Source organism: Equus quagga, chromosome 7 (genome assembly GCF_021613505.1).
Source record: "Equus quagga isolate Etosha38 chromosome 7, UCLA_HA_Equagga_1.0, whole genome shotgun sequence".
Lineage (NCBI taxonomy): Eukaryota > Metazoa > Chordata > Mammalia > Perissodactyla > Equidae > Equus > Equus quagga.
In genome coordinates, this window is record NC_060273.1 from 30,946,930 (window position 1) to 30,966,633 (window position 19,704).

Below are 19,704 nucleotides of genomic sequence, written 5' to 3' on the forward strand. Positions count from 1 at the left end.
GAAAGTTCTGAGGCCCCATGACAGAGGTCAGAAAATGCAACAGTAGCTCGAGCACTGTAAAAAAAGAAAAAAAAAGCACAGCTCTTGACTGTACTTATTTTCCTTTTTTTTTTTTTGAGGAAGATTAGCCCTGAGCTAACATCTGCCGCCAATCCTCCTCTTTTTTGCTGAGGAAGACTGGCCCTGACCTAACATCCATGCCCATCTTCCTCTACTTTATATGTGGGACGCCTACCACAGCATGGCGTGCCAAGCGGTGCCATGTCTGCACCCGGGATGGAACTGGTGAACCCCGGGCTGCCGAAGTAGAATGTGCTCACTTAACTGCTGAGCCACTGAGCCAGCCCCTTATTTTCCATTTTTACATGTGCTTTTGCTGAGTTTGAAAGGAATCTATGCTTGGTGTAAAAAAAATTCAAACACTGCAAAAAAATGTGACTCCTCCCTAATTCTTCAGCCGACAGCAAACCTTACCACGGTTTACAAGGCCCCACGCCTTCTAGCGCCTGCCCATCCCTGGTGTCGGTTCCTACCACTCACCGTGCTGGACAGAGAGACCTTCCATCTTCCCCACACGGCCACATTTGTCCCCCTGCTGCCTCAGGGCCTTTGCACTTCCCAGTCCTCTTCAGAAAGCCCTTCCCCTGCTGCTGTTCCATTCTCGCCACCCATCCCCACACAGCTCCCATTTCTGGCTTCTTAGGGTGCAGCTCGTGTGTCCTCCTCAGAGAGGCCTCTCTGATCCCTGGTCTACGCTGCCTTCCACTGCCCCCCAGTTATTGTAATAATTTATCTTCACTCCACTTATCGCCATCTGAGGTTATTTCGTTTGTCTACTGTCCGTCTCTCCAGCTGGAGGGGCAGCTCTGTGAGGGCAGAGATCTTAACTCAGCAACTCAGGCAGACCAGTCTCTCAATGAGTATTTATTGAATTCATCAAATACCATTTGGTATATGCATATTTTTCCTATGCATATACTAATATTTACTTACTTAATATTTTAAGAAAGCATCATATGACACATATAATTCTGCTATTTGTTGTTTCCTTTGACAACATGCCCTTGACTGAATCTGACACCCTTATGAGAGGGCGGTCTGTTTAACCAGCCCAGGTCCACTCATGCATTCATTCATTCATTCATTCATTCATTCATCTGGTCCATAGCACTTCCTGAGCGTCCACCCCCGGCCCGTCCGATGCGGCAGACACCAGCCACGTGGGCCTGGGAGCCCCGCACGGGTAGCTAGTGTGACCCAGGACCTCAATTGTTCATTTTATTTCATTTTAATTAATTTACATTTTAAAAATGATACTCAATTCAGCTACCGGAAAACTTTCAAGTATGTTTGGAACAACTGAGGCATACGAACCTACTTTTTCAACCCTAAATTTTATGAACTCTAAATACAGATCAAGTATTTGTGATGAAAATTGAGCGTCTAAACCGAGATGTGCTATAAGTACGATACAAGCTGGACTGCCAGGACAGTGTACAAAAAAACGGAAGGTAAAATATCTCATTAATCATTTTAATATTAGGGCCAGCCCGGTGGCGCAGTGGTTAAGTTCACACGTTCCGATCTGGTGGCCCAGGGTTCGCCAGTTCCCATCTCAGGTGCAGAGGTGACACCGCTCATCAAGCCATGCTTGTGGCAGGCGTCCCACATATAAAGTAGAGGAAGATGGGCACGGATGTTAGCTCAGGGCCAGTCTTCCTCAGCAAAAAGAGGAGGCTTGGGGGCAGTTAGCTCAGGGCTAATCTTCCTCAAAAAAATAAAATAAAATAATTTTAATGTTAATTATATGCTAAAGTGATAATGTTCAAATATGTTGGGTTAAATGAAATATTTTATTAAAATTGATTTTACCTGTTCTTTTTACACTTTTCAGGTGGCCACCAGACGATTCTAAATTACACACGTGGCTCACATTCCACTTTTATTGGATGGCGTTGATCTACTCCGTTCTGGGAGTGAGCTAGGCTATCACTGGAGAGCAAACTTCATAAAAAGGTCAATGTTGACACAAGGAGTTCTCAACAACCGTAGTCCAGCCAAGATAGCACATCTTTGATTTACTAACTTGTTCAATCATTGTTTATTCAATCATTCATTCAATCAACAAACATCTCCAAACACCTGCTACCTACTGGGCACTGTCTCAAGCTCTGGAGCTCCTGGTGAAACAAATCACAGTCCTTGCTCTCAGTCTTCCCCGAGCTCAGGAGGTCCGCCCATCTCTTTTGTTCACTGGCATTAACATTTTAGCCTATATGCTTCGTCTCCTGCAATCCTTATTTACACTTCTGAGAGTAAGTTGCACGCACCCTGGCCTTTTGCCCTGAAATGCTTCAGGGGTGTATTTCCTTAGAACAGGGACGTTCTCTTACCTTAGTTCGGTTACTGACTTAGGTAAATTTAGCCTTGACAGTATTATTTGATCTAATCTCCGGTTCGTATTCCAATTCTGGCAGTTTCAGCAATTGACTCAATAACACGCTTCAAAGCGGTTTTCCCTCCAGGACAGGATCCAGCCACGGCCAGGCGGTGGAATTATTCTCCTGTCTCCCCAAGGTCCCGAGTCCCTCTGAAGCAGAGTTGTCTCTCCCATCATACAGGTGAGCAAAGTGTGGTCCACAGAAGCACCAAGATGCACCCAAGGCCATTGGCTGGGTCAGTGGCAGAGCTGCTGTAGCTTGTCCTGGCTGGCCAGAGGCTCTAAGCTCTTACGACGCCCGGGACAGGCGTTACAACGCCCCTTAACAACGGTATCATTTTAAGAATTTCCCATTTATTCACAGCCACGGTGGAAGCTTTCCTTCGAGGTCTCCGCAGAGATAAGCTGACCCAGCTCCACAACCAACTTTGGAGAAAATCCGACCTCATCTTGTAAAGCTGAAGATGCCCAACCCCGGAGCCATCCGTGCCAGTCCCAGGTTCACGTCCCTCAGATGCGCCCCTGCACACGCAGGACAGCATCCCTCACGGCATTGTCTGCAATGCCCCAAACCCGAAACAACCAAATTCCCAGCAACCGGGTAACGGATGCAGAAGCTCGGCTGCAGTGCCCCGCGGAAAGCTCTCCAGCAGCGAAACAAAGGGCTGCCGCTCTGCCTGCGAAAGTGAATTAACCTCAGAAAGACAACAGAAAAAAGGGCAAAGTCCAGAGTAATACAGACAAATAAGGTTCACAAACGTGCATTATGTCGTTTGGTGACATAGATGTTATTATATATATAAAAAATATACATTAGGGGCTGGTCCCGTGGCCGAGTGGTTAGGTTCTCGTGCTCTGCTGGGGCGGCCCAGGGTTCGGATCCCGGGCGTGGACATGGCACTGCTCGTCAGGCCACGTTGAGGCGGCGTCCCACATGCCACAACTAGAAGGACCCACAACTAGATATACAACTATGTACGGGGGAGTTTGGGGAAATAAAGCAGAAAAAAAAAATATATATACACTTTAAATATATATTGTACGTATACTAAATATATAGAGTTTATCATGCCCTTGTTATCTTTATAGATTTATAATTTTATTATATATGTATAGTATTTTTACTGTATAGAGTATAAATATAACTTTTTCTTTTTGAGGAAGACTGGTCCTGAGCTAACATCCATGCCCATCCTCCTCTACTTTATATGTGGGACACCTACCATAGCATGGCTTGACAAGTGGTGCCAGGTCCACACCCAGGATCCGAACCGATGAACCCCGGGCCACCGAAGTGGAACGTGTGCACTGAACCGCTGCACCACCAGGCTGGCCCCTATAATTTATATTATATATAAACTTATATATTATAATATCTAAATATATGTTTACTATATATAGTATTTTATCTCTATATGTTTACTCTATATTTATCTATATATATTTATTATACATAGTATTTTATCTATACATAGTATTTCATCTCTATATATTTTATAAAAATACTTTAAATACTATAAATACTATAATATATAAAATTATTTATATAATAATTTTTGTATTTATATAATAAATACTATATGAATATAGATAAAATCCTACATGTAAAGTACTATATATATAGTAAAATTATAAATCTATAAAGAAAGATAGGAGCATGATAAACATAAAATGTATTGCCATTTCTAGACAGTTCAAAACGTTTTAAAACTCAGAGTCGCTGGTGTGTGGACCCCCAGGCGGGCGGCTGTGGAACCCCAGCACCCTGAGGACCACAGTCTGAGAACCGCCAGGCTGGCAGCTGTCTAGGTTCTGCCCACTGGGGTTCTGTTCCTTCCAACTTGATGGAAAAACCGCAAAAAAAATGCAAATCTGTTCTAACAACCTAGCCTCTCTTCAAAGTGTATACACACAGCAATTCTGCAAATACAAACTTGGATGGGACCCTGCTGTTTCCCAATTCTCCCTCATAAATCGCTCGTTCCGTTTTGTTTATTTTCTTTTCCCACCATTCAGATCCCTCCGCCTCCTCCAAGTCGGTGGTGTCTGGATCTGGGTGCAGAGGGAGGATCGGGGGCCCGGGGCCTGAGGGACCTCTCGGGGGATGGAATGCTCTGAATCCTGATCGAGGCCACGGTTTCCCGGACAGACATATTTATGTGTCAAAACTCACCCGACCATTGACTCTAAAGTTAGTTTCTAAATTCGAAGGTCAGCACTGGGCACGCGTCTGTCTTCGGTCATCCAGGGTCCCCACGCCTTCCAGCTCTTCAAACGAAACAGTGGAGCTGCCGTCCACAGAGCACCGACGGACAGAGGAGTGACTGCAGCCTCTCCCAGCTTGGCTCTCCTTTCGTCCCCCCGGCACAGACGTCTCCTTTCCACCTTCTATTAGAGAAATGGGGCATCGTGTCCCACACGCGCGCATTGTCTAGAATAAGCCGTGATGGATTCCATCCTGCATTTCTCTCATCTCCCGGGGTCTCTCGGGTCAGCCCTCCAGGCCATGGCCCAGAGGAGGCATGTCTCCACCCGGACCCCATGATCACACAGGTCCACGTCGGCTGGACCAGTACATCCAAAATCAGGCCACCCGAGCTGATGATGGCGCCACTGACTGAGCACGTGCCATGCGCCAGGCATTGTGTTCTAAATTCGGAAGAGGGTGAATCAGATGTGCAAACGGCTCGCTTCTTCATTTTTCTAAATCACAGCACATCTGGTGACAAGTCTCCACTCATCTGGCTGAGATGAAATTCAACCTCACTTTCTGCTTTGTTTTAGGGGAGGGAGGACCCTCAGGCCACAGAGTTTGGGCCACGCTGCTGACAAAGCAGCCCAGGCTGGCCCGAGGCTGGGAGGTGAGGTGGGGAGTCGGGACTTCTGCTCGCACCAGCACCGCTCAGCCCCCTCCAGCTCAAGGGGATTTCCCAGGCACCCACGAGCCACCCCACTGGGGACCCTGAGACCCCCAAGGGCCACCCTGGGTCTCCGCCTCTCTGTCCAGTGCCCCCAGGCTCAGGGACTGGGCACTTCCCAGCTTCAAGGCTCCTTCTAAAAACCAAGAGTGATCCCCACCCTCAGAACCTGGTCAGCCCTCTTGAAAATACTTCTCCTCCTTTTAAGATAAGCCTTCCAGAAAATAAAGGCACAAATTATCCACATTATCTTAGTGGAAGCTCTCCTAAGTCTATGAGGTAAGCACTATTAATATTCCCATTTTCGAGATAAAGAAACAGGTTTAGAGACGTTAAGTTGCCCAAGGTTATCTAGCGAGCAAGGGAGGCAGCTGAGACCCAGCCTGGCTCTCTCGCTCCCACCCAAGCCCCAGGCCTCCCCAAGGCGGATGCGGCAGAACATTTTTCATTTTAATAATTACATATCCAGGTTAATGTGAATTAAAAATACAACTAGCTCATCAAACTCATGATTTCACGGGAACTCTAAATTTGGCCTCAAAATGAACTTAAGTTTAAAAACAGAGTTAGGACATGTTGAAATAAATTTCTAGGCCCGAGATGGAGCCACTCCTGCCTGGGGCGCCACGTCTGCAAACCAAAACTTAGATCAGGGGCCGGCCCGGTGGCGCAGCGGCTGTGCGCACGTTCTGCTTCAGCGGCCCGGGGTTTGCCGGCCTGGATCCCGGGGGCGGACATGGCACCGCTTGGCAAGCCATGCTGTGGTAGCCGTCCCACACAGAAAGTAGAGGAAGATGGGCACGGAAGTTAGCTCAGGGCCAGTCTTCCTCAGCAAAAAGAGGAGGATTGGCAGCAGTTAGCTTAGGGCTAATCTTCCTCAAGGAAAAAAAAAAGCCACTTAGATCAACTTTTGCATCCCTGTAAATGCTATGCTTGACCAGACATTCAGTCTAACCCCCTTGGCCAGTCCCCAAACGCCAAGTCAACTCTGGGCTCCATACTTATGTCCTTGTTCCTTTTCACCCCAAACAAGTTGACTAGGTGGCTCCAGCAGATCAGATACGCTCTATTTTTCTCTTCCTTGTTCTTTATTCTTTATCCTGTAAAAGCTCCCTGCCTTCCCTCCCATTTTACAGTTCTCCGAACGGAGACTGTCCCTTCACGAAGTTTAAATAAGGTTTGTCTGTATCACCTAAATTGTCTTCTCTAATCTTTTTTTTTTTTTAAGGAAGATTAGCCCTGAGCTAACATCTGCTGCCAATCCTCCTCTTTTTGCTGAGGAAGACTGGCCCTGAGCTCACATCCGTGCCTGTCTTCCTCTACTTTATATGTGGGACGCCTACCACAGTATGGCATACCAAGCGGTGCCATGTCCACACACAGGATCCGAACCGGTGAACCCCGGGCCACCGAAGTGGAACGTGCGCACTTAACGGCTGCACCACCGGGCTGGCCCCTCTTTAATCATTTTTTAACAGACAGAAATGAAAATACACATCTGGAAGCACAGCAGTGGGCCATACTGCCTCTCGGTCGAGGAAGCCCAGACACCGGGCCTCGTCCCACACTCCGGCCACTGGGCAGCGATTCTGACCCCGAGGGGCTGCACAAGTGGCCGCAGCGTCTGAATTCTGGCAATGGGTCTTCTCGAGGAACCGGGCTTGATTAAAGGCCCTAGCAGCTGCTCCACCAACTCATTTTACCACAAACGTCTATCTCTGATCCTCCGCGAGGGCAGGAGGGGCCGAGGCGGGCCACCAACACAGGGGACAGCAGGCAGGCGGCTTGCTCCTCTCCCACGTGTCTCACACGGCACGTGACGCCCCCCGGGCAGACCTCCTCCCCCAGCACAGGAAGCCTCTCCTGAATGTTGGTGGGGGAACCTACCCAAGAGACAGCTATGGAACGTCTGATGCGGTGGAACGAATTGGACTACGCGTTGCCAACGGAGGCAAACCCCGAATAAAGTGTATTCACACTGTGTGAATGGACCTGTCTACAAGGACATTCGTTTTGGTAAAAGGCGGGCAACAATCCAAATGCGTTTCACTAGGGCTAAGCAATTGCATTGCGTCCTGAGACATCCTGACGGAGGCAAGCGGTGCGCACCTGCCAAGTGAGGAGGAGATGCTGAAGGACACTGGAGACACTGCACAGAGGCGGCCTGTCACGGGCGCTGTGTGGCTATACTCCGGAGGCTCCTGGAGAATCGGCAAACAGGTGAGACTGTTTTCTCCGATGCTTCTCGTCAGTCTGCTCAAGGGCAGATGACCCAGGCCGCTAATCAGTGTATTCACAATATGTGAACCAAGATTCCCGTGCCCAGGCTGCAGTTTTTTCTCTCCCCTCTCTCAGGTAAATATTGCTTTTGCCTTGGGTTATTTATAACAGTCTACTGTTAAATTACATTTAATTTGCACGTGGATCACACCCACGCGACTGAGTTATTCTTCCGGTGATCCACGCCGTGTAAAAAAGAACGAGGCAGGTCTGTATGTACCGAGGTGCAAAGATCTCATCATAAATTAGGTGCAAAAAGCAAGATGCATGTGAGTGCACATGGCACAGTGCCACTTGCATGAGACATATCCATGCACACACATACGCGTGTGTGCATGTGTGCTTGAGTATGTATGGAAGGTCTCTGGAAGCACACACAAGAAACTAGGAACTGTGGTTGATTCCAGGATGGCAAACGGGGGCTGATGCTAAGAGAAAGTTTGCACTATAACCTTTTCCTTTTGAATTTTGTACCCCATGCATGTGTTACACATTCAAAAATTTTTAATTATTATTTTTTTTTGAGGAAGATTAGCCCTGAGCTAACTGCTGCCAATCCTCCTCTTTTTTGCTGAGGAAGACTGGCCCTGAGCTAACATCTGTGCCCATCTTCCTCTACTTTCTATGTGGGACACCTACCACAGCATGGCATGCCAAGTGGTGCCATGTCCGCACCCGGGATTTGAACCGGCAAACCGGGGGCAGAAGCCGAACGTGTGAACTTAACTGCTGCACCACTGGGCCAGCCCCACTCATAGCTATTTTAAATTTCTGGTCTGATAATGAAAAAACCTCTGCCATATCTGAGTCTGGTTCTTACTCTTGCTCTCTCTTCACATGGTGCTTTTCTTGCCTTTTAGCACGCCTTGCAATTTTTTGCTGAGAGCCACACACGATGTTTCAGGTAATAGAAACTGTGGTAGACCAGCCTTAGTGTAAGGTCTTCTGTTTATTTAGCTAGAAGTTAGGCTGTGTTTGCTGTGTGCAGAATGCACTACAGAAATGGTAAAGGAAACCTGTCAGGCTAAAGAGAAAAGGAAAGAGATGGAAATCTGGAAATCCACAAAGGAATGAAAGCATCCTAAGTAACAAATGTGTGGGTAAATGTAAAAGACATTTTTGTGTCATTTAATCTCTTTAAAAGAAAATTTATTGTTTAAATAAAAAACAGCAACATATTGTGAGGTTTACAACAGACAGTCACAATGTACGGCAACAAGACTATAAAGGATGGGAGGGAGCAGAAGGAAATAGGGAAAGAAGAGTGATATTATTTAAAGGGAGACTATGATAAATTGAAGATAAAATACAGTAAGTGCTACAGTAATAAGTATCAAAATGTAAAAGTGGTATAACTAATAAGCTAATAGTTCAGATAAAAAGTAATAAAAATTGTCCGTGAATAAAAGAAAGGCCAGGAAAAGAAGAAAGAAGGAACAAAGAACAGATGGAACAAAAAGAAAACAAACAGTAAAATGGTAGATGTATTCCCAACCAGAACTATAATTACACTGAACGTAAATGATATAAACACACCCAGTAAAAGGCAGAGATTATCAGATTGTATTAAAGCAGCATGGTCCTACTATGTGCTGTCTGTAAAACCCACATTAAATATCAAGCTACTCATAGGTTAAAAATAAAAGGATAAAAAAAATTACACCATATACATTAGTTTCCCAGGGCTGCTGTAACGTCCCACAAACCAGATGGTTTAAAATAACAGAAATTTAGGGGGCTGGGCCGGTGGTGCAGCGGTTAAGTGCGCACATCCCGCTTTGGCAGCCCAGGGTTCACCAGTTTGGATCCTGGGTGTGGACATGGCACTGCTTGGCAAAAGCCATGCTGTGGCAGGTGTCCCACGTACAAAGAAGAGGAAGATAGGCACGTATGTTAGCTCAGGGCCAGTCTTCCCCAGCAAAAAGAGGAGGATTGGCAGTAGATGTTAGCTCAGGGCTAATCTTCCTCACACACACACACACAAAACAAAATCATAAATTTATTCTCTCAAAGTTTTGAGGCTAGACCTCTGAAATTAAGGTGTCAGCAGCTTCGTTTCTTCTTGATATTCTGAGGGAGAATCCATTTCCTGCCCTGTCCTAGGTTCCGGTGGTTGCCAGCGATCCCTGACATTTCTTGGCCTGTAGGCCCACACTCCCATCTCTGTCTCCACTTTCACATGGCATCCTCCTCTCTGCGTTTGTGTGTGCCCAAATTTCCCTCTTCTCGTGGGACATCAGCCACTGGATTGGGCCCACTCTAATCCAATATCATCTCATTTAAACTTGATCATGTCTGCAAAGAGCCTATTTCCAAATGAGGTCACATTCACAGGTGCCAGGGGTTGGGACAAGAACTTGTCTTTTGAGGGGACACAAATCAACCCACAACACCAGGTAAACACTCATCAAAAGAAAGCTGGAGGATAGCTGTACCAGTATCAGACAAAGCAGACTCCAGGACCTGGAGATATCACCAGGAATAAAAAGGAATATTTGAAATGCTAAGGGGCCCGGTTCACCAAAAAGACAAAGCAATCCTAAACGTGTATGCACCTGTTACAGAACTTCAAAGCACATGAAAGAAGTGATAAAACTAATAGACAAACCCATCATTAGAACGGAAGATTCCAACATTGCCCTCTCAGCAACTCATAGGAGAAGTGGACAGAAAAAAGGTTTCAGAAAAGGTTTCAGAAAATGTGAACAAAACTATCACTCCACTTGACCCAACTGGCATTTATCGAATACTTCACCCAATACCAGCAGGACACTTTGCAAGTACACGAGGAACATTCTCCAAGATGCAGCACATTCTCGGCCATTAAAACAAATCTCAACACATTTTAAAAAGGACTGAAATCATATAAAGTATTATGTTCTCTGGCCACAACATAAATCAAACTAGAAATAATTTTGGAAGCCTATCTGGAAAATCCCCAAGCATTTGCAAATTAACATTTCTAAAGAATCCATGGGTCCGAGAAGAAATCATAAGGGAAATTAGAACATATTTGCAACAGAAAACACAATATGTTATAATTTGTATGATGTAGCTAAAGCAGTGTGTAGAGGGAAATTTATAGCCTTAAATTCAGGTGGTGTTGTCCTGCTCCCTCCATTACATGGTTCCTATCAACCTCTCACCTGGTAGTTTCAGGACCACTGCTTGGAACCTTATTTCATAAGAGTTGCAAAATGTTGCCTGTCCAACTTTATTGATCCTTCTGCATTTATTAGCCAGAATTCTTCAATAAAGAACAAAAATCCCTCATCAACTATTTGGTTACCTTGAAATATAACATCAAATAAGAAAGGCAAGGGCCGGCCCAGTGGCGCAGCAGTTAAGTTCGCACATTGCACTTCTCAGCAGCCCAGGGTTCGCCAGTTCGGATCCCGGGTGTAGACATGGCACTGCTTGTCAAGCCATGCTGTGGCAGGCATCCCACATATAGAGTAGAGGAAGATGGGCATGGATGTTAGCTCAGGGCCAGTCTTCCTCAGCAAAAAGAGGATTGGCAGTAGTTAGCTCAGGGCTAATCTTCCTCAAAAAGAAAAAAGAAAAGAAAGGCAAGATTACTTATTTGTTGCTAGTCTTTTGTCTTTAGAATAATGACATAATTTCCCAGCAACAATCACCTGTGATCAACAAGGTTTCTTTTTTAGTAGGATTATGAACAAATGGATTTAAACATACTTTATGTCAACCATATGCAGTTTTTTCTTCTTTTTGAGGCTCACGGTTCCAGTGGTTGGGGGGCTCTTGAAGCTGGTTCCAGAGTCCTTTCGAACCCTCTCAATAGTTTATTACAAAAATTTTCAAACATACAGAAAAGTTGAGAGAATTTTACACTGAACAGTTACAAACCTACCACCTAGAATCTATAATTAACATTTTTCTTTGGCCAACACCATCAGTACCACTTTTTTTTTTTAAAGATTTTATTTTTCCTTTTCCTCTCCAAAGCCCCCCTGGCACACAGCTATGTACTCTCAGTTGTGGGTCCCTCCAGTTGTGGCATGCGGGACGCTGCCACAGGTGCCATGTCCACGCCCAGGATTCAACACAGAGAAACCATGGGCCGCTGAAGCGGAGCATGCAAACCCAACCACTCAGCCACGGGGCCGGCCTCACCATCAGTGCTACTCACCTTCACCAAACACTCTTTTCAGTTTAAAGTGTATCCTCCTAGGCTTTTTTCTATGGATTTTATGTATTTACCTATTGCATTAATCAGCTTGAGCCGCCATAACAAAATACTACAGACCGGGCAGCTTAACCAACGGAAATTTACTTCTCACAGTTCTGGAGGCTGGAAGTTTGAGATCAAGGTGTGGGCAGGTTTAGCTTCTCCTGAGGCCTCTCTCAAGACAGGGGCTGAGGCTGCATCCATCTGAAGGCTTGACTGGGGCTGGAGGATCCATTTCCATTTCACATGTCCGGCAACCTGGTGCTGATGCTGACTGGGAGCTCAGTTCCTCCACACGGGGGCCCCTCCATAGACAGTTTGAGTGTCCTCAGGACCTGCTGGCTAACTTCTTTCAGAGACAGTGACCCGAGAGAGTATGAACCAGGTGGAAGCTTATCATTTCTAGGACCTAGACTTGGAAGGCACATAGCATCATTCCTGCCACATGCTATTAATGAGAAGCGAGTGACTAAGTCTGCCCACACTTCAGAGGAGCAGGGTTTGGCTTCCCCCTTTGAGAGGAGGAGTGTCAAAGAATTTATGACCCCATCCAAACTCACTTTTACACTCACTTCTGTGACGCTTTGATTCCTGAATGTTGCCCCTGTTCACTGTAATTCTTAGATGGCAAGAATCTTACATTCTTTACTCACAATTGTATCCCCAACACAGAGCGCCTCCCACTTAGGCATTTACACAATTTGAGTATCAGTGGCAGCATTTCTCCAACTTGTGAGGATAATGGAACTGCCAATGTCTTGGTGCTACCCCTATGACGCTAGGAGATACATTTTGAAAATATACTTTTTTTTTTTTTGCATCATGAGCTCGTTCACAATTTTACCTGCATTAAAGGATACGACAATTTTCCCCTCACTGGGAAACAGTAATCAGTGGCTACTCTGTGCAACATATGCACGCCACAGAAGTCTTTCCTAAGAAACATGCAGCTGCCCGAGGAAGGTCAGCTGTTTTCCAGCTTTTCTGTGAATATTTGCTTCCTGTTCATCGATTTGTCACGTTCAGCACTTTCTGGAAGAGAAGGGCTGGCAGAGCGCAATGATCTATGAACACTGCAGATGAAACTAGAAATTAGGAGGATAACTTCGACTTCTAGGAGTAATCGTTTTGTCTTGGTGAAGCCAGTCCACAGGCCACGCACATAAAACGAGTTACCCCTCATTTTACAGATGGGGAAACTGAGGCAGAGGGCTCAAGTGACCTGCCCAATGTTACAGGACTGAAAGTAATTCAAACCTAGTACTAAAGCCACCTAAGAACCTAGGGTCTTTTTCTTTCTTTCTCTCAATTGCGGTAAAATCCACACAACATTAAACTTACCAGGTTAGCCGTTTTTCAGCGTGCAGCGCAGAGGCATTAACCCGTTCACATTGTTGCGCACCGTGTCCACCATCCATCTCCAGAATTTGTTCATCTTCCCCAAAAGAAACGCTGCACTCATTCAACACTAACTCCTTATACCCCTCTCCCAGAACTACTCGGTTCTATTTTAGGATTACTAAAACATTCACAATCAACGGCTGCCCTCGCGCCCGGAATAAACCAAAATGCAAGTCAGGAACACAGAATACCCTTCCCCGGGCGGACCACGCCGCCCGCTCCAGCGCCGGCCCCGCCCCCCGCGGCAGGCCCCGCCCCCGCGGCAAGCCCCGCCCCTACCCCACGTGACCCGCGCTCGCTCGAGCGTCCGCGCGCAGAGGCCTCCGCGGGCTGAACCACGGTGACCATCTGAATGGGGGAGGCGGAATTAGAGCCGCTGCGGTGGGCTTAGGCGTAAGCGATTAAAGCAGCTCTCCTTCATTTTTGTATTGCGCCATGCAGTCGTCTTCCTAGTGGTGTTGTCCATCTCCGGCTCAAAGTCCGGGATTTCTTTTTATATTTTGGAATCGTCCATCCTTTTGCCCAGTCAGTGGAGGAGTCTAAACACCGACACGTGAAGGGGGGACCTAGTAATGTAAACTAAATTATTTCTCGGGTGAGAGGCTGAGATATCACAACCAAATAGTTGGTTGAGCTTACAGTTTCCTCTAGTATTGATTTTTGAGTTAGATATTTTCATTCAGTCCCGTATACCAAGACGACTTCTGCTCCCTCCCTACGGCGTCACAAGTAGTTTAGTCCTTCGCCGCAGCGCCCGACGGGAGAAGGAGGGGGCCTGGCTGCCATGTTGGACGGAACCATCCGCTCCCACAAATGGGGGACCTCGAGCTCCCCTTGAGTTTGTAGATTGACCGGAGGAGCTTTGGTGATTAGAGTTGAGCACGTGCTAGTCATAGGAGCCTTATCGCAGTCGCCGGTGGATACACTGCTGCCCTTTGGTCCCTCCGGCCTCTCTGTGAGGCGTCAGGGCGTGGGAGCCCCCCCGCTCCGAGCCTGGTGGGGCGCCCCGCGCACGCACATGGCCCTCGGTCGGCGCGCGGTGCGGCCTGGGAGAGTCGGAAGCGCGGCGCGGCGGGGCGAGGCAGTAGCAGCGGGCCATGCAGGACACGGAGAACGTGGCGGCGCCCGAGGCGGCCGAGCAGCGGGCCGAGCCCGGGCAGCAACAGGAGCAGCAGCCGGCCGCCGAGCCGCCGCCGGGGGAGGAGCCGCCGCGACCTGGGGGACCTGGCGCGCAGGAGGCGGCGAGCGGCGAGGACGCGGCTGCGGAGGTCGAGGCCGGGCCGGGGCCTGACGTGCCTGCCGAGCCCGCGGCCGGCGGGGAGGAAGCGGCCGGCGCCGCCCCCGGGTCGTCCCCGCCGCCGCCCGAGGAGTCCCTCGCTCCCGTCCCGGCCGCGGGCGAGGCCCCGGGGGAGCAGGCCCGGGACGCGGCGGCCGAGGCTCGGTCCGAGGGGGCGGGCGAGCAGCCCGGCGGCGCGGCGGAGGACGGCGGCGCGGACGAGCCTTCCTTCAGCGACCCCGAGGACTTCGTGGACGACGTGAGCGAGGAAGGTGAGGCGGCGGGGCTGTCTGCGCGGGGCTTCCCGAGGCCCCGAACGCGGGAGGGCTCACCGTGCGCCCTGGAACCCGGCAGGGGGGTTCCCCTTGGAAGTCAGCAGGGAGGTCCCCATCCTGCACGTAGGGAAGGTGCCTTGTGAGAGCTTGGACCTGCTTTCCTTTCACTTGTCGCCAAAAAATAAAAAGGGTGGGCGGACGGGACAGAGATGACTTGGGGAGCCAGTTATTTGCACTCCAGCCAGGAATTTGGAGGATGGCGTCGGCGTGCACGCGGGAGCTGTGGCCGTGGGGGCAGTGGTGTGGTTATTAGGGTCGAGCAAACAGGACCCTCCAGTGCTGCACGGTCTTGGGTGACAGTTTGCCTTCTGGATGCCCCGAGTGTCCAGCCACACCTGTCAGAGGCCTGAAACTGACTCAGTACCGACTTCTTAGGGGTAGATGGGGCGCTGTCCCTCGGAACAGGTTGTGGCGAAGCTGGATCCTTTGCACCTGCCCCACAGAAGTGTCTACTAGAGAATTCCTTAGTAGGATAATGCTAGGTCGACTCTGCCAGCCACCTGTTGGGTTCTCTGTTTTCCTGAGTCTGCAGGCAGACCCCCATCCTTTTGCTGGCAGGTAGTTTTCTCAGGTTTTGGTGGTGTTGATTCTAGCTCGCTTTGCCTTCCTTTCTGCCTTGATTCAGTTTACAGGCTTTGTTTTTGCTTTCTGCTTGAGAAAGCCTGTCTCCTAAAGTGACTTCTAGTGACGGCTACTCTCATTTGTTTTTATTTTGTTTTTAGCTGTTCGAACTCTCCAAGCTGGGAGCACATCAGTGGATTCCTCCATGTAGTGACTATGTGATAGTAAAATGAGGAAAGTAAATGAAACATTAATGAAGTGACCAATAATACACCGAGAAAATAAGATATTATGTTAAGATGTAAAGTTTTTTTGAGATACTGTGTGCGAGCATCCTGAGGTTCAGTCAGAATCCTGAAGACTCTCAAGTAAAATGAAAAAGAAAATTTGGGGAACCAACATAGAGTTCTCAACTTTTAATTGAAACATAATTTTAAGGAGCTGCCCGTTACTGTCACTATTATTGTACGTTATTTCATAAGATAAAAGACACTTTAGCATGAAAAGCAGGAAAGGCTCCACAGCTGGTGACCACTTGAGAGCCGTGGAGTCAAAGCCCCTCGCCCGGGAGGGAGGAAATGTGTTTTTGCGGCGAGGAGGTAGGTTGCTGAGAATTTGCAGGGAGGTGGTATCGCTGGCACACCCCCGTCCCCACCCTCCTGCCCAGTCCACTGTTCTTTTTTACAGCAACAATATTTCTTATATTTTAAAATCTAAATTTTGATTTTAAAGCCTGTTTTGAGCCTTTGATTATTTACTCTGCAATCGACTTTTTTAAAGCATTATTTGAGCACACCTAATTCACACAAGATTGGTAGCACGTGAATTGTTTCCAGAATTGAAGTGTATGACAGTCAGAGGATGCCGACGTGAGCACAGGCCAGCCGGGCCAGGTGACTGCTGGAAGGGTCTTTGGGAGCCCTTGTGATCCTGATATTTTTGCCAGAATGACCCGTGAAGCTCCTGGCCCTGAGGGACTAAAACTCAGCAGGCCAGCAGTCAGTGTTCTTGAGGCCCCTTGGTTGCGGTCAGTAGCTCAAGTACAGTGTGCGTTTCATGAGAACTGCCCTGTGGGGGTCAGAGCGTCGCACAAGGTACGGCTTCTTTTGAAAATGGACTGAGTCTCGTGAAGAGCTCTCTCTGGGCGTGACATAAGCCCCACGTGTCCTCTTGCCTCCTTTTTCTTTGAATCATATCGGCACTGTCCCACAGTTGCATCTTAATTACAATCATCTTTTCAGTGTAATTCTTCAACTGCCTTTGGAGGTCGGTCAAACTGATTTATGATAAAGGTCGTGCCTCTAAATGTCTTCTCTTTGGGCTCGTTAAGTGTCATGTATCTTTATGTTTGCTATTTAGTTTTGAGAATCACTTCTTTCTGTTTCTCCTGGAGCCTGATTGGGAATCCACAAGCCAGGAGTGACCAGGTGCGAGGGCTGGTGTTGATGAAGGAACTGTGTTTGTTCGTTGCGTAGTTACTACATGTACTCCCGTACTGTGGATGGGCAGATTCTTATAAACTAGACACTTTCAGGTTATGGGAAGAGTCCACAGTTTGTATAAAAGCTGAACTTTTTATTGGAAACCTTGTAAATTCAGATCAGGCTTAACAGGCCATTTAATTGTATGGTGAGTGAGCTTTAAAATAACCCAAGGATTTCACTCCAGTGTCAGTAGGGAAGATGTCTCCTGTTAGTATGACTCTAATGTACCTCTTCGCTTCTTTTTCCCTCTTCTGGGTGTCAGTTTTAGCTTCTTTGAAATTTAAGTAGTAATTTATTTATTAAGGTAGTATTTCCAATATCATTCGTAAAAGTGTTGAATTTAATTAGAAATAGTTGATAACAGGGCCTGCGTCTTGAAATTAAAGGACTTTTTCTCCTTTTTGAAAGACCTTTTTAACTTTTTTTTTTTCTTGAGGAAGATCAGCCCTGAGCTAACTACTGCCAATCCTCCTCTTTTTGCTGGGGAAGCGTGGCCCTGAGCTGACATCCATGCCCATCTTCCTCTACTTTATATGTGGGACGCCTACCACAGCATGGCTTGGTGAGCGGTGCCATGTCCGCCCCCGGGATCTGAACCGGCGAACCCTGGGCCACTGAAGCGGAACATGCGCACTTAGCTGCTGTGCCACCGGGCTGGCCCGTTAACTTTTTTTATGGCAGATTTCAAACAAAAGTGGAGAAAATTCATGTTAACTTTTGAAAAGGAAATGCAGAGAATATTTTGTGACTTGTGTCCTGTTTAACTTGTTGAAATTCTTAAGAGCATAATACAAAAATTGGAGTGATAATTAGGTTCCAAAATGCATAGATACATGAGTAACAAGCCATTCTCTGCAGCGGTTGTTTAAAAATTACCTTGTGCTTTCGTTCTGGCTGTATTTACTGGTGTCCTTTCATCAGGAGTGTGCTTTGATGGCAGCTTTGAAAGGTGTCTTTCTGTTCCAGCTCCTGACCCAGTGCCTTGTAATGTTACAGCTTTCCAGACAAGCTAATGGGGTTTAGAATTCGCACAGAATTTATATTAGGGTGGTAGCATTTGCTTTGTTTCATCTGATACTCCTCTTAACCTCCAAATGTGCATCTCGAGCCAGTCAGGCGTTTCTGTTGCTGCTGGAGGGTTATGGTGACGAGGACTCTAGGCCTGAGACAGCGCAGGTAAGATGGCAGAGGGCAGTGCCCGGGTGGCGTCGGACCGCCCGCACAGACCAGTGGGCCTCCAGTCCGCGTCTGGGATCTGTTCGCCTTGGCTCCTCTCAAGATTCTATTTGCTCGTCCTTTTTACACCTGTCTTGTCTTCTCTTTTTCTTACTGAAACTGGCCATGTTAGGGAAAGGAAGCAGGCCTAAAAGAAGTTTGAGTGCCTCTATGCTCTTAGATTTGGGTTCTCTGATCTTCATTTTAAAAGCAGGTGACGTGAACATAGTCCATCTTGAGTTTTGAGTGTGGTTAGGGACAGACGAGTTAACCCGTGGCTTACTGCGTTCAAGCACTGTCCTCAGCCCTTCTGGGTGGGGTGTCTGTAGAGGGCTGGGGTCTGCAACAACCCTGGGAGGCGGTTCATGGAGTCGTGAGGCTGTGACGCGCCATCGTTGGTGTGCTCTCGTGAGCTCGTGTGTTCTCTAGTCTCCTCCTTTAATGCTGGTCTCAGCCCCATGTTGTCTTCCAACAGGGCTGTTTGACTTAAGGAATATTGGGTCCCGGGCTGTTTGTTTCGTTGCAAACTGAAGACAGTGCCTGGTGGTGGCTTTGCGTTGGAGGGGTCAGGCTCGCCGCAGGCGTCCCCCAGCTCACCTTGGGTTTTCCTGATTCCCCGCGAAAGGCTTTCCTCTCCTTGCATGCTGCATTATTAAAGTCTTCTTAAAAGAATGCACTTAAAATCTTCCATTATTGCTAGAAATCAGTTGACAGATCTTGACTATCAAAAGGGAGTGTGAAGAATTAAAATCTTGCTAATTCTTTCAAATTTAAATTTTAAGGCAGGCCAGGGCCATGATTTCCTTTGTTTACAGTGAAAGCATTTAGATCAGTTATTCATTTTTTGCTTCTTGGAAATGTGTTCAGTGTCCTAAGCTAATAGATTCATCTTTTGGTTGGTCAAAAAAAGTCATTTGACAAATCTTTCACTTGTACAGAATTACTGGGAGATATCCTCAAAGATCGGCCCCAGGAAGCAGACGGCATCGATTCGGTGATCGTGGTCGACAATGTTCCTCAGGTGGGACCTGACCGTCTGGAGAAACTCAAAAATGTCATCCATAAGATCTTTTCCAAGTTTGGGAAAATCACGAATGATTTTTATCCAGAGGAGGATGGAAAGACAAAAGGGTGAGTGATGTCCTCCGTCACTGAAGAGTCAGTCGCCTGTGCTTTTCTAGTCTCTGACAGTCTGTGTCGCAGGTCACTATGGTGCAGTGCGGGCCTCACTGGCCGTTTGCCTCGTTCATTTCTTCAGGCCAGCCTCCGCTGGCAGCTCTGCGGACAGAGCGGTGAACTGGTCCCGGGGTCATGGGACAGGGAGAGGGAAATGAAGTGTGGTTCTGAAGTAGGGCACTGTAAGTTGGCTGCTAAATTCTTAGGAAATCAGAGCCTGACAGTTAAATCTTCTGCCAGCAGAGCAGTAATTGACACAGGTACATCCTGGGTACAGGGCCTGACACATCTGGAAGCCAGGAGAATTTCAGGAGCGTTTGACATGTGGTACTTTATTGGTTCTAAGGTAGACTTTTTTGCTCATTTCACATCTTTGAAATGGGGATGCTTCTTATGGTCTAGGTGAAAGCACTGTGTCATTGCTTAATT

General features: G+C 47.6%; 1 protein-coding gene across 1 annotated transcript in view; it reads left to right on the forward strand.

Moving 5' to 3' along the window:
• Positions 1-14,278: 14,278 nt before the first annotated feature.
• The window catches only part of EIF3B (eukaryotic translation initiation factor 3 subunit B), a 28,053-nt gene continuing 22,627 nt past the window's right edge, over positions 14,279-19,704 (forward strand). Inside the window, exons 1-2 of the mRNA XM_046666542.1 lie at positions 14,279-14,776; positions 19,038-19,230. Of these exons, the coding sequence (XP_046522498.1) occupies positions 14,326-14,776; positions 19,038-19,230 (644 nt within the window). The 5' untranslated portion in view covers positions 14,279-14,325. The remainder of the gene's footprint in view (positions 14,777-19,037; positions 19,231-19,704) is intronic.